General features: G+C 48.2%; 1 protein-coding gene across 2 annotated transcripts; it reads right to left on the minus strand.

Annotated features, from left to right (window-relative positions):
- Positions 1 to 4973: 4973 nt before the first annotated feature.
- On the minus strand, positions 4974 to 11477 carry LOC124687906 (ASC1-like protein 1). 2 transcript variants are annotated; one of them, XM_047221635.1, is made up of 8 exons: positions 11192 to 11477; positions 10938 to 11012; positions 10228 to 10457; positions 9978 to 10133; positions 9680 to 9865; positions 9193 to 9244; positions 5549 to 5678; positions 4974 to 5339 (listed from the first exon to the last, which is right to left on the minus strand). In XM_047221635.1, exons 1-8 carry the CDS (start codon positions 11342 to 11344, stop codon positions 5308 to 5310), a joined length of 1014 nt encoding a protein of 337 aa, XP_047077591.1. In that variant the 5' UTR covers positions 11345 to 11477; the 3' UTR covers positions 4974 to 5307. The 2 variants fall into 2 exon arrangements, with proteins under 2 accessions (XP_047077591.1, XP_047077592.1); XM_047221636.1 differs by lacking the exon at positions 10938 to 11012.
- Between the last annotated feature and the right edge of the window lie 615 nt (positions 11478 to 12092).

A 12092-nucleotide genomic window follows, 5' to 3' on the forward strand; every position in this document is an offset into this window, starting at 1 on the left:
GCCACATGCCTCATCACCGTCTGTGGGCCACCCGGGCTTGCCGGATCTAGGCACTGTCGATGGTACACCCATGAAGTATACCCACAACACAATGGGCGACATCAAAAGCGTTCATGGTGATGTTGTTGTTGGAGTGACTTTCCTTGTCAAGTTGTCATGATGTACATGCTCACCCCTTTCCTACTTGGTACTACTACTTGTTACATATCTAGATCTCCTAGATGTGCGTAGTACGATGAGGAACTATCTAATGGTATTGATAATTCTGCTTAGGTTGTAAGATACGTGGTTCCGGCTAGACGCTAAGGATATACTGAACATGCTGAAGTGAAAGATATTACTAACGATGGCAATGAGGCAACATGTATTTGTACTCAAGATATTATTGCTCCACAAGAAGTCAAGCCCACCTTTAGGACTCTATACATCTATATTATGGTTGGCGAGATTACCCTTAAATTTTTTTCGGGGAGATTATTGATTGTACTCAAGATATATTGATTTCGGAGAGAGGGTAGGACTAGAAAAAGGCCGATATTTGAAAAGGTCCATGATCCCGAATATCGTGCTACCGTGAAACAGTCCGGTGTTGATGCGTGTCGTGACGACGCTGGCCACCATCATGCTAAACATGCACTTTCGCACGAGCCGCGCAAATCACCCCGCGGCGAGTAGGCCCTACATGCACGATGCTATGAACATGTCAAGTATCCTTGTTGCATATGTGCTTGGTTTGTAAAATCTAGGGGAGTTATGCCTCTAGGATGTGTGCATTTGTATTGAAATGAATATTCTAAATATGCACATGTCTAGGGGGAGCTCTGTCGAGCTTTTGCAAATCTAAAACCTCATCATAATATCTTATGCCATTGCAAATTCTTGTGTTGTCATCAAACACCAAAAAGAGGGAGATCGAAAGAGTAAAGTCTAAACCACGTGTTTTGTGTGTTTGATGACAACACTTGAATGATCTCACCGTGTGCAAAGATTGTCTTTGATAGATTTGCAAGTGCACAAAGCCCTCGCTGAACACGTCAAGATCGGAGGACTGAAGCGTAGCTTATAGGTTTTCTGGTTTTGCGTGTGTATCGCGAGGTGACATGGTTGGAGAGGAAGAGAGGAAAAAGTTGTTTTCGCCTGACCGGTACTACCGGTACCAGTAGCGGTAGTACCGCTACCCTACTTGTAACGCCCCATGGTACCGCTCTGGAGTTTTGCACTGAAAAAGCCCCACAGTGAGCTTTGCGGTACCTCTGCGGTACCTCGAGCGGTAGTACCGCTTGAGAGTGGTAGTACCGCCCAGGTACCGCTTAAGTACCGTAACGCGAGTTACGGCACCACCGATGTGGTACCGCTTTGGTACCGCACGTGATCCAGTAACTCCCAGAGGCCATTGCGGTACCTCAAGCGGTACCGCAGGTGATACTACCGCTGTGTGTACACGTGGCCAGATCTGTGGGGGATTTCGAAAGCGGTACTACCGCTTGCCAAAGCGGTAGTACCGCTTAGGAAAAAACAACAAATAACGGTTGGATTAGGGGGGCCCTATATAAAGGCCCCTTCTTCCCCAACTCGTTTTTATCTCTTCTCTCTCTCCTCCATTGTTGCTGAGCTTAATCTTTGAGGATCTCCCCAACCATCCAACCAATCTTGCCTAAACTTTGAGGAGTGGTGTAGGAGGCCCCGATCTATAGTTCTACCAAGAGAGATTTCACCAATTCGTGCTAGTCCTTTGTGGATCTTGGAGTTAGGGTTCCTATGGTGGGATCTTGGAGGAAGTGCACCTATGGAGGCTAGCTTGGTGTTGTGCTAGCCCCATAGGTTGTTGGGAGCCTCCTAGTGTTGTGGAGCTCGCCCCAACCTTGTGAAGGAACCACCGCCTCGACCGGTGCCTTAGTGGAGAAGGGGAAGCCCCTTTGTGGAGCTCTCTCGAGGAAGAAGGTGAGGCCTTCCTTCGTGGTGTGGCCTCCTAGCCTCTTGTGTGAGGCTAGCACCTCCTCAACGCAGACGTACTCCCTTTTGTGGGAGGAACTGCGGGAAACAAACCTCACCTCGACTCCGCGTCATCCGGTTGTCCCGCTCCTTACTCTTACTATCATGCTTGGTTCCTTTACTTGTTGCACTTGCCTAGGATCATACTAGGAACATCTCCACCACTAAAGCTATCACCTTTACCTTCCGCGTCGCTAAAAATTGAAAACGACATAAAATTTGTGTAGCGTCCATTCACCCTCCCCCCCTCTTGTCTGCTAAGATCCATTCAGGCGTCATCATGCATAAACGAAGATCCAACATGCATTGCCTCCATGAAAGCCTCATCATCGACTCTACATTGCAATAAAATTTACGATTCTCCGGCTATGTATGCATCTAAACTAAAATTTAGATAAAAAGAAGTGTTCTTTACCTCTCCGGCACTTCCTCGAACACCATATGTGCTCCGGATGGGTCGGAGGACGGAGGCGGCGGCAGTAGATGGTTCATTGGTGGAGGCGGCGGCGGAGGCTGCGCGTGGCGGGTCGCGGCCACCTTCACTTTCTCCGGCGGCGGGTTACCAGCGCCCACGGCTGCGGACGGGCGTTTGGACGCCGGTACCTTCCTCCTCGGCGGTGCCCGCGCCTTGCCGGGGGCCTACGCGGTGGCCAGCTGCGCGACGGCGGCACTTGTGTACATCGTCGGGCGCGGCGAGACGAAGAGAGCTCGGGCCGCGGCGGTTGTGTTGCCGGCGTCGCGCCACCGCTAGGGTTTGGCGCATGGGGCAACGGAGGCGGAGGCAGGTGGAATGGAGTAGGGAGGGGTCGGTAGGGTGCCGTAGGGCGCGTCCATCGCCGGAATTGCGCCGGCGGCCGCGCGGAGGCGAGGATTGGGCGGTGGGGCGGCGAGGCACGGGGAGAAGTTTCAGCGCGGGGTTTCTTCGCGCGTGCGTCGAGCGATGACGCGCTGCAGCCGGAGCCCAAAGTTTAGCGCTTGGGATAGGGCAAACCGGCCCGCGCCCAAAAAAAATTGCAGCACCGCGGCGTATCCAGCGCCTGCTGGAGGGGCGATTTCACGCTCCGGCGCTACATATCGGCGGTTTATATAGCGCGTGACCTATATAGCACGCCGGTTGGAGATGCTCTAAGAGCCAATTAAGAGTAATAGTGTGCGACATCCTATTTTCTAAGCAGAGGGAGTATACATTTTTTATAACAATCAAGTATGAAATATTTGTACATAATTCTTGTGAACTATAAATTACGGATTAAGAATTCGAGATTTTTTTTTGTGTGAGTCAATTAACTATAGCGGGTTGCCTTGCAAATCCTCTTGGCAAGACGAATTGGATGGTTTGTGCGATCAGATGTGTTCGTAGAGCATCTTTTCTTGGACGATTGCTGGTAACCCAGAGCATGTAGTAATCCTGCTTGCTCGCAATCCTCTCCTTGGTGGCGTTGCTTTTGCGGTAACAACGTGGTGCCTAGCGTGAGATGAGGCGATAGAAAGCTGGGGCGATAACCCTCGTAGACGTTCCATTGTTGATCGTCTGGCCGTGCAAAAGGCATCACCGGCAATGGCAGCTGGATCTGTGGCTTTTTCCTCTTCCTTGTGATGTCGTACCTATAGAGATGATCACCAAACCTATAGCACAACATTCCGTTTTTGCTGTCGAGCCATGCACAATACGGCTTGTCCCCATCTTTGCCATCGTCGGCATTCAAGTAGAAGCTGTAGCGGCGTTCCCAGTCAGGCCTACACCACTTGTTGACGTGTGGTTTTCCCTGTAGCGACATCATGACCCAGAAATTGACCCGCCGCTGGCCGCTGATGCGTATAGCGAGGCATAGTTGCCCGCACAGGTTGAAGGCGTGCACCCTGGCTTTGTGAAAACACGTGGACTTCTCCGGGAGGTAGTACATTTCGTGCTCTTCGCTTGTCACGTCGATCACAAGCATCATAGTATCAGGCGCCCAGTAAATCCCCAGTTGTTTTACAACCACATACAACTTTCCGTCCATGAGCACTGGCGGCGGGTGGTGGAGGCTATATAATGCACGGAACAAGTATTGGTGCCGGCGCCACATGCCATCATCGGCGCCCAATGTGCACACATCCACGCAAGTTTCATGTGTATCTTCCAAACTTGTGTTTGTGAAGGAGAGGCTGAAAATCTTGTACTGACGCGTGGACGGGCTGAACCCTAGGGCGTACGTGCGTCCTTCGAGGTGGTCCATCAGTGGTGGCGCTGGGATCTTCAGCTTCTCGCCCGTGGCGGGATTACACACGTACACTGGCCAGTCAGGGACACTGGACGCGAGGAGAAGGAAGCCGTTGCATGCGTTGACGGGCCTATAGCCGCCGGGCATCTCGGTGAATCGGGACATGGGCTTCCCCGAGGTGACCGTGAGGACGGTCATCTTGAGGCCGACGCCGCGCCCACGGAACTCCTGCACGAGCAAGGTCTCCGCCTCGGCGGCGCTGGCATTGCTGTGGAGATTACGGAAGGAGGGGTCGTGGACGATTCCACGCCAGAGCTTGCAGACGCAGCTGCAGCGGAGGAGGTCCGTCGTCGGCAGCTTCAGCAGGATCTCTCGTGCGATATCCTCTCCCAAGGATGCCATCGTCAGGCGTGAACCTACAAAACCACTCACCGCGCTGGAGTGTAGATATAGCATCATGGCCCCGTTGGATCGGGTCCGAATTGATTTGTGATTCCGGAACTGAACCGGAATCTGAATTCAGTATTTTCGTTCACACCTTCCGGCGCTTCGCGCGCGGTAAGAATTCTGCAAGTGGCCCTGTTTAGAAACGATTTGATTCCAAATGTTTCGTAGCGCAGCCGCTCCCGTCCCACAGACGATAACCCCGCACGACTTTTATCATTTGGTAGCGACAAGTATACATGCGTGTTTTAGGAAAGGAAAGTAAAAAATCCCTAAATATGAAGCAATAATGTTCAAATGACAGTAAGAAAAACATTACATAACACTCGTTGTGGATTGGAACTGAAAATTCAATTAAACTTACATAATTGAATGTAATCAGTCTTTCTAGATTGGAACTAACACTTCAATTGCTGGTACATTTTCCTTGCTGGTACATAAATGACTGTATAGTCTTTCTACAGAGTGAGCAGCCAAAAAATATTGCCTGCTTTTCCCCAAAAAAAATGACTGTAATTAACAGCTAAGGGGTGAACTGCATGATGTCGTGCATACATGATCCTACAGCAATCTCCACATATTCTTATATTCCCACAATGCAGGAAAACAATACATAATTAAGCTGTAACAAATGTGTTAAGGTTCCTTTATACCATCACAACAACAGTCAATCTTCATGCTCGTCTTCGTCTTCAGAGTCTGCACGTAGAGCAGAGTGTCAAATAGCAAATTCAGAGATTTCTTTTATCCCCCCGTCAGCCATTGGATGATTGGAACAAGCAAGTAGTACAACTTTATCCCCAACATGGAAAAATGGAACTAAAATTAAGGCAAGCACCCTTCGATTTTTGAATGCTCATGTGTTCATGATTAATAGAGTGCATATGCCTACAAGGGACAGAGCTTACCAGATCGAACATCATCTCCAACATTTCTTGTCTTAATTTGTCTCACAAGCATCCGATATATTAGAACCCACCAATATATGTGAAGAACAAGTAGTGAAAACAAAAGGGAATTGAACACATAGTAATATATTTGTAATACAACGTAGGGAAAGTGTTTTAGGGTGAAACGCACACGTCCCTCATGGGGCTGGCGTTTATATTTATATTGATACATCAAGGGTTACAATAGGGATTTACAAAGAGTAGTTACAATACAACACGTATTCTATCAGCCTCCCTCAATCTCAACTATGGGAAACATGTGGAGATTGCGTTTGCACTCCTGAAACAAAGGAAGTGACAGTGGTTTTGTGAAAATATCTGCTACTTGATCCTTTGAAGATATAAACCGAACTTGCATCGTCTTCGAGCAACCCTTTCACGAACAAAGTGAAAATCAACTTCAATATGCTTTGTTCGTGCATGAAACACCGGATTGGAGGACAGATAAGTAGCACCGATGTTGTCACACCATAAAACAGGAGGAGAGTCCTGTCGAACACGAAGCTCTTTAAGCAAAGCTTCTACCCAAATCAACTCAGCGAGTAGCATTAGCCACAGCCTTATACTCGGACTACTGTGCTGGACCGAGACACGGTAGCTTGCTTGCGAGCACTCCATGCAACCAGATTGTTGCCAAAGAAGAGAGCATATCCCCCGTGGATCGCCGATCCCCAACATCACCTGCCCAATCAGCATCGAGAGAACACGAAGAGAAGCTGGACACGGATGGTCGAAGAAGCGAGACCATGATCAAGAGTGCCATTAATGTAGCGAAGAATCCTCTTGACTGCAGCCCAATGCTCTTCGTTGGCGAGTGCAGAAGCGGCAAACACGATTAATAGCAAACGAAAGATCAGGTCTCGTGAGAGTAAGATACTTGCAGACCTCCCACAATGCTTACGTAAGTAGTAGCATCCTCCTCACTCAAGAAAGAGCTATCAGCAGGAAAAAGTTTAGTAGTGGCGAGACATGGGTGTATCAGCGAGACTTGCACTTGAGTAACCCGGCACGTCGAAGAAGATCAAGCGCATACTTGCGGCTGTGTCAACGTGAGCCCACCGGCCTTGTGAGCAACCTCAATGCCAAGGAAATAGTGAAGAGCACCAAGATCCTTAACGGCAAATTCCTGACGAAGTCCGAGCAACTAAGCGATCAATAGCACTGTGAGGACGAACTCAGCACAATGATGTCATCGACATAAACCAAGAGATATATAGTCAAGGCAGGACGCTGAAGGACAAACAAAGAGGTGTCGAGCGAGTGGACTCAAGAAACCCATGTTGGCGCAAAGCTGAAGCCAAACGAGCATGCCAAGCACGAGGGGCCTGTTTGAGCCCATAGATCGCCTTGACCGAGACGACATAAGTGATGAGGACGGGCAGGATCTTCAAAACCAGGTGGTTGGCGCATAAAGACTTCCTCTTCAAGAACACCATGAAGAAATGCATTCTGAACATCGAGCTGCCGCAAGAACCAACCACGAGAAACTGCAAGTGAGAGGAGCAAACGAATGGTTGTAGGTTTCACAACCGGGCTGAAAGTATCTTCATAGTCCAGTCCATAGCGACTGTTTAAACCCTTTAGCAACCAGCCGAGCTTTATACCTCTCAATCGTACCATTAGCATGTCGCTTGACCTTGAACACCCACTTGGAATCAATGATATTAATACCGGAACGAGGAGGAGTGAGATACCGGGTACCATTACTTTGGAGAGCTGCAAATTCGGTCTCCATTGCTTCACGCCGGTGAGGAATCCCGAAGCTGCACGAAAATGACGCGGCTCGGCAGATGGATCAGCAGCAGCCTGAGCCATACACGCGGCCAACCAAGCAACAGTGCCATCGGTACGCTGTTTAGGTTGATGAATACCGCGTTGGCTGCGAGTAACAGGCCGCAAAGGATCATCAAGAGCATATAGGCCACCACGCCAGCGACCACTAAGGATGATGGCTCGGGTGAGAAGGTCCTTAACAAAAACACTGTTAGGATGAAACTCAACAAGAACATGATTATCATAAGCAAGTCTACGAATGGACGAGAAGATTTTTTGTAATGGCGGGAACATGAAGGACATTACGAAGACGAAGTGGTTTGGAGGAGGGAGTAGGAAGGAATGCTTGACCAACATGAAGTATACGCATACCATGCACGTCGGCCGTGTGAACATGCTCCTTGCCTTGATAGGCCTCCTTCATGTGCAGCTTCTCCAGTTGATTCGTCATATGATCCGTGGCACCGGTATCCATGTACCACGTAGGATCCGAATATGTGGGAGTGTGTCCTTGTGGTTCCATGGCCGGTCCGGAGACTTGATTAGCCATTGCCAGGTGACGGTCAAGGAAGCGACCATCGTTGTACATGCCCGGATAGGACTTCGAAAACGCTTGAAACAGCGAGCAGCAACGTGACCAGCGGTATCACATAGGCGGCACACGGTGGCAGCACCGGGACGAGAGCCACCAGGGCGACCATCAAAGCGGCCGTCCGCACGGCCACCGAGGTGCACCACCACCGGTAGTAGGAGCGAGACTTGGGCTGATGGCCGGAAGAAGGAGCTGGCGGTCCAGGGCGATAGTTTGATGCAGGCGCCCCGGAGGAGGGGCGATACGGCTTGCCGTTGAACTTGGCCGCATTGGCCGAGTGCGGCGACATGGCAGACGGGCGGCGATTATCAATGCGCTGCTCGGTCGAGAGAAGCCGGGAGTAGAGATCATGCGCCGGCATAGGTTCATCACGGTTGCGCACAGCCTCGACCACCGAATCATAGTCTTCATCCAGGCCATCTAGGACGAAGTTGGAGAATTCCTCAGGACGGAGAGGTTGACCAATGGAGGTGAGGGTGTCGGAGAGGGTCTTGATCTTGTTGTAGTAGACCGCAATCGAGGTGTCAAGCTTTTCCATCTTGGCAAGTTGAGCTCGGATCTGCGAGGAGCGAGCCGAGGTTTGCGCAGCAAAGGTGCGCTCGATGATGGTCCAGGCTTCAGCAGAAGTGGTGGCGAACATGATCATGGCGCCCACCGCAGGAGTCGACGTCGAGAGGAGTGCCGACAGGATAGCCTGGTCCTGTTGAACCCACGCCGCAAACAAAGGGTTGGGCGAGGTCTCAGTAGCGCCGTCCTTGGTGGAGGAGACGGTCGAAGCAGGGCACGGAAAAGTGCCTTCAACGTAGCCATGGAGGAGATTACTCCGAAGCTGCGTGTAGACCTGAGCACGCCAGAGAAGATGAGTCTCGGCGGCCAGCTTGATGGTGATCTGGTTCCCAAAGTGAATCGGGCCGGATGAGGACGATCCGACGGAGACATTCAACGCCGGCGCCGGTGGAAGAAGACAAGCGAGGTCTTTGGCCGAAGGGGAAGTGAGGGAAGGCGAGGAACCAGACGTAGCCGAGGAGGCGAACGACATGGCGGCGGCGGCAGCGGAAAGCAAAACCCTAGATCGATTTTCGCTCTGATACCATGTAATACAACGTAGGGAAAGTGTTTTAGGGTGAAACGCACACGTCCCTCATGGGGCTGGCGTTTATATTTATATTGATACATCAAGGGTTACAATAGGGATTTACAAAGAGTAGTTACAATACAACACGTATTCTATCAATATTGGCCCGTCAAAATTGTGCTTCTTCTTATCCAGAGTCAACAGAACTTCATAGCTGAAACAAATTTATCTTAGTAAGGTCATGTAACTTCAGATAAAAAAAAGTAAAGCATGCCAACACCTCAGTCAGCTTGCCCCGATTGTAAAATATCAACTTTATCTATTAATTTATCAGAATTCAACATAGATGGGACTAATTTAGTAGATTCACTGTGCTATAATAAGTAAGGCGTTAGACATGAATGGTATGATTAGCATGAAAACAAGTATGAAAACAAAATTCCAAATTACAATAGCACACAAACTATGTCAAATGTTTTAGATTGTGATGCCGTGACCCAGATAAGTAAAGTTTTTTCGAGGTATAATATCTTCAGATGAACTTACTTGCAGAGTTCACAACAACCTTTTGGTGTAAGCCAAATATGTTTGCTTCACAAAAAATTGGCAAGGATCTGAGAGATTTAATAAGTCGGAGAAAAAAATTTACCTTGTACTTCTGAGAATCCAGAACGGAAAATATGTGAGGCGGAGAAGAACCCATGAAACAACAAAAAGAAGAAATGCAACATTTGCAAGCCAATCACAATTGCTATACTTGGACATCTTCCCAATTTCTAAAAACACATCGCTTGCATCATGAATTGCCAGTACAATTGCACCGACTCTAGCAAACCTGTTTAATTGATAAACAAGTTAGAAACTGAACGGAGTGAGCAGAAAAAACTAAGAAGATAGTGGTGATAAATTTGAAGTTCATGAAACAACGGCGCTTACAGAAAACATACCTGAATACATAGGATAAAATTATCAGCACAACAGTTGCGACATGATGCGACATTGAGACACCAAAATCTGCACGCCTTGTTTCCCAGAACATAAGTGCGAATATTGAATATGTGTAGAATCCAGCAGCATACATATAGACAGCCTTAAGTTTCAATCTGTGGATGATATGAGCACATTCACTAATTAGATTTGGATCAGCATGAGAACTGTCAGTAATTTGTGCAAGTAGAGCGAAAAGATCCAGATTACTTTGTCTTTTGATCCGGCCAAACCTGTTCGCCAGGTCCCACCCAAAAATACTTGGTGTTTGTGAACCAAGGCTCATTATACGTGACCAACAAAGACAAAACCTCTCCAGATAGGAAATAAATGCACTTCCAAGCCGATTCCTTGAATTTCCGTATCCTCTTTTTCGTTTGCTCTGCTTTATGATCAGGCTTCTCATGTGCATTCCCAAACATAAGTTTCCTGGCAACTCTCTGGAACGAGTATATAAGAAAAGGAATAAAACAGCAAGTGCATTGTCAGTGGATTCTTTTTATTGGTTAAAACTTAAAATAAATGTTGAACAACCTGTCTATGCAGACATGTATGAAAAGCATCCTTATCGAAAAAATGTATGAAAAGCATAATAAGTAACTGCTTAAAATTTCTGAGTAATGAAGAGACCTGAACAGGCAAATAAGTGTCTCAAGTTTCAATATACGTCAAAAGTGGTAACCTGAGAGCACAGATGCCGAACTCAACTATCCCAAAAGATTCTACATGATCATGCATTTATGTCCACAATAGATTTTGCTCGTGCTTGTGAACGGACCACTTCAATACTTTGAGTGGCCACTCTGGAGAAGATTACTCTTCCGCACATGGCAGTTGGTAGTACACACAAGAGGGCTCCAGGACAACAGATTTATGATTAAGACTTTTGCAGAGAATTGAAGACTCGAGGAAAACAAGACCTTCCCCCCACAGTCATTCCAGGGAACAGCTAAAGCGAAGGCCAGGTTAACCCAACAAGCAAATGATTGGGTCGCCTACAAAATACTAATGCCTTTTTCAGGTTATCGGATTAGTTGGATTGTGACGCAAATCGAGCTGGGGCAGACCGGCAAGCATGTGAGCTTCTGAAGCTCAGTGCTTCCCCTCTGGCCAAGAAAGCCATGAACGAACCTTTCGATTGAACAACGCAGGCCTGGGTCAGGGCGTGACGCACCTCGAAGACGAAGCGATCGAGGAGGAAGCGGGCGGTCGGGAAGAAGAGGGCGAAGAGGGGGAGCGCGAGGAAGTCATCGTACGCCGGGTAGGCCTCGCGCTCCCAGTCCACCGCCGCCACGAGGCGCTCCACCGCCGCCGCGAGCCACGCCATCGTCGTGCCCAACTCCGGTCGCCGGACAGAGGAGAATCCGGTCAAGCTAACGCCGCCGATGGGACTGGACTCCTCCCGTCGCACTCAACAACTCGGTGGCTCTGGACTTGGGAGTTTGGACTGCTCCCGCGACCCGGCTCGCGCGGTCTCGGGGTTGGTCGCAAACTTGGAAGAAACTTTTCTCAGAGGTGGCGTTTTGGCTCATAGGAGCAAATACTCCTATTATACAAAACTAGCAAGGTGGCCCTCGCATTTTATCTTCAGCATATTGAACATGTCTATGAAATTAATTTATGGTTCCAGAGATATTAGAAGTATGGAACTATAAATTACATTGTTTTATGACCACACGGGGACGACAAAAAAGGTGAGTTAGTGTTTTAGTAAATCATGAAAAATTGTTAGAGCAAATTTAAGTTGTTGAATTGTATTTAATGCATGATTTACTAAAACGCTAACTCGCCATTTTTCTTCTTTCATAGGTAGTGCTATTCCTTTTTTTTATTTTATTTCCTTCCTATTGTCCCTGCCTCATCATACAGGGCATCGACGGTCTTAATTACATGTATTTATTTTATCACGTTAGATGACTATATCGACTCACACTAGTCATAATTTTGAAAATGCTAATTAGTCACAAATTCACTACATATCCTCACACAATTAATATCTACTATTTTTACGGCACGTGAAATTCTCCCCAACCTGTCGTCACCACTCCTCGGTAGCATCATTCAGTATATATGCC

Source organism: Lolium rigidum, chromosome 2 (assembly GCF_022539505.1).
Source record: "Lolium rigidum isolate FL_2022 chromosome 2, APGP_CSIRO_Lrig_0.1, whole genome shotgun sequence".
Taxonomy (NCBI): domain Eukaryota; kingdom Viridiplantae; phylum Streptophyta; class Magnoliopsida; order Poales; family Poaceae; genus Lolium; species Lolium rigidum.

What these genes read in the sequence shown, in the direction of transcription:
- LOC124687906 (XM_047221635.1), bottom strand. Translation starts at nt 11,344, where the DNA reads ATGGCGTGGCTCGCGGCGGCGGTGGAGCGCCTCGTGGCGGCGGTGGAC. An exon ending in TCGATCGCTTCGTCTTCGAG is followed by an intron (nt 11,013 to 11,191) that starts GTGCGTCACGCC and finishes AGTATTTTGTAG; the next exon opens with GCGACCCAATCATTTGCTTG. An exon ending in TGGAGATGATGTTCGATCTG is followed by an intron (nt 5,340 to 5,548) that starts GTAAGCTCTGTC and finishes CTCTACGTGCAG; the next exon opens with ACTCTGAAGACGAAGACGAG.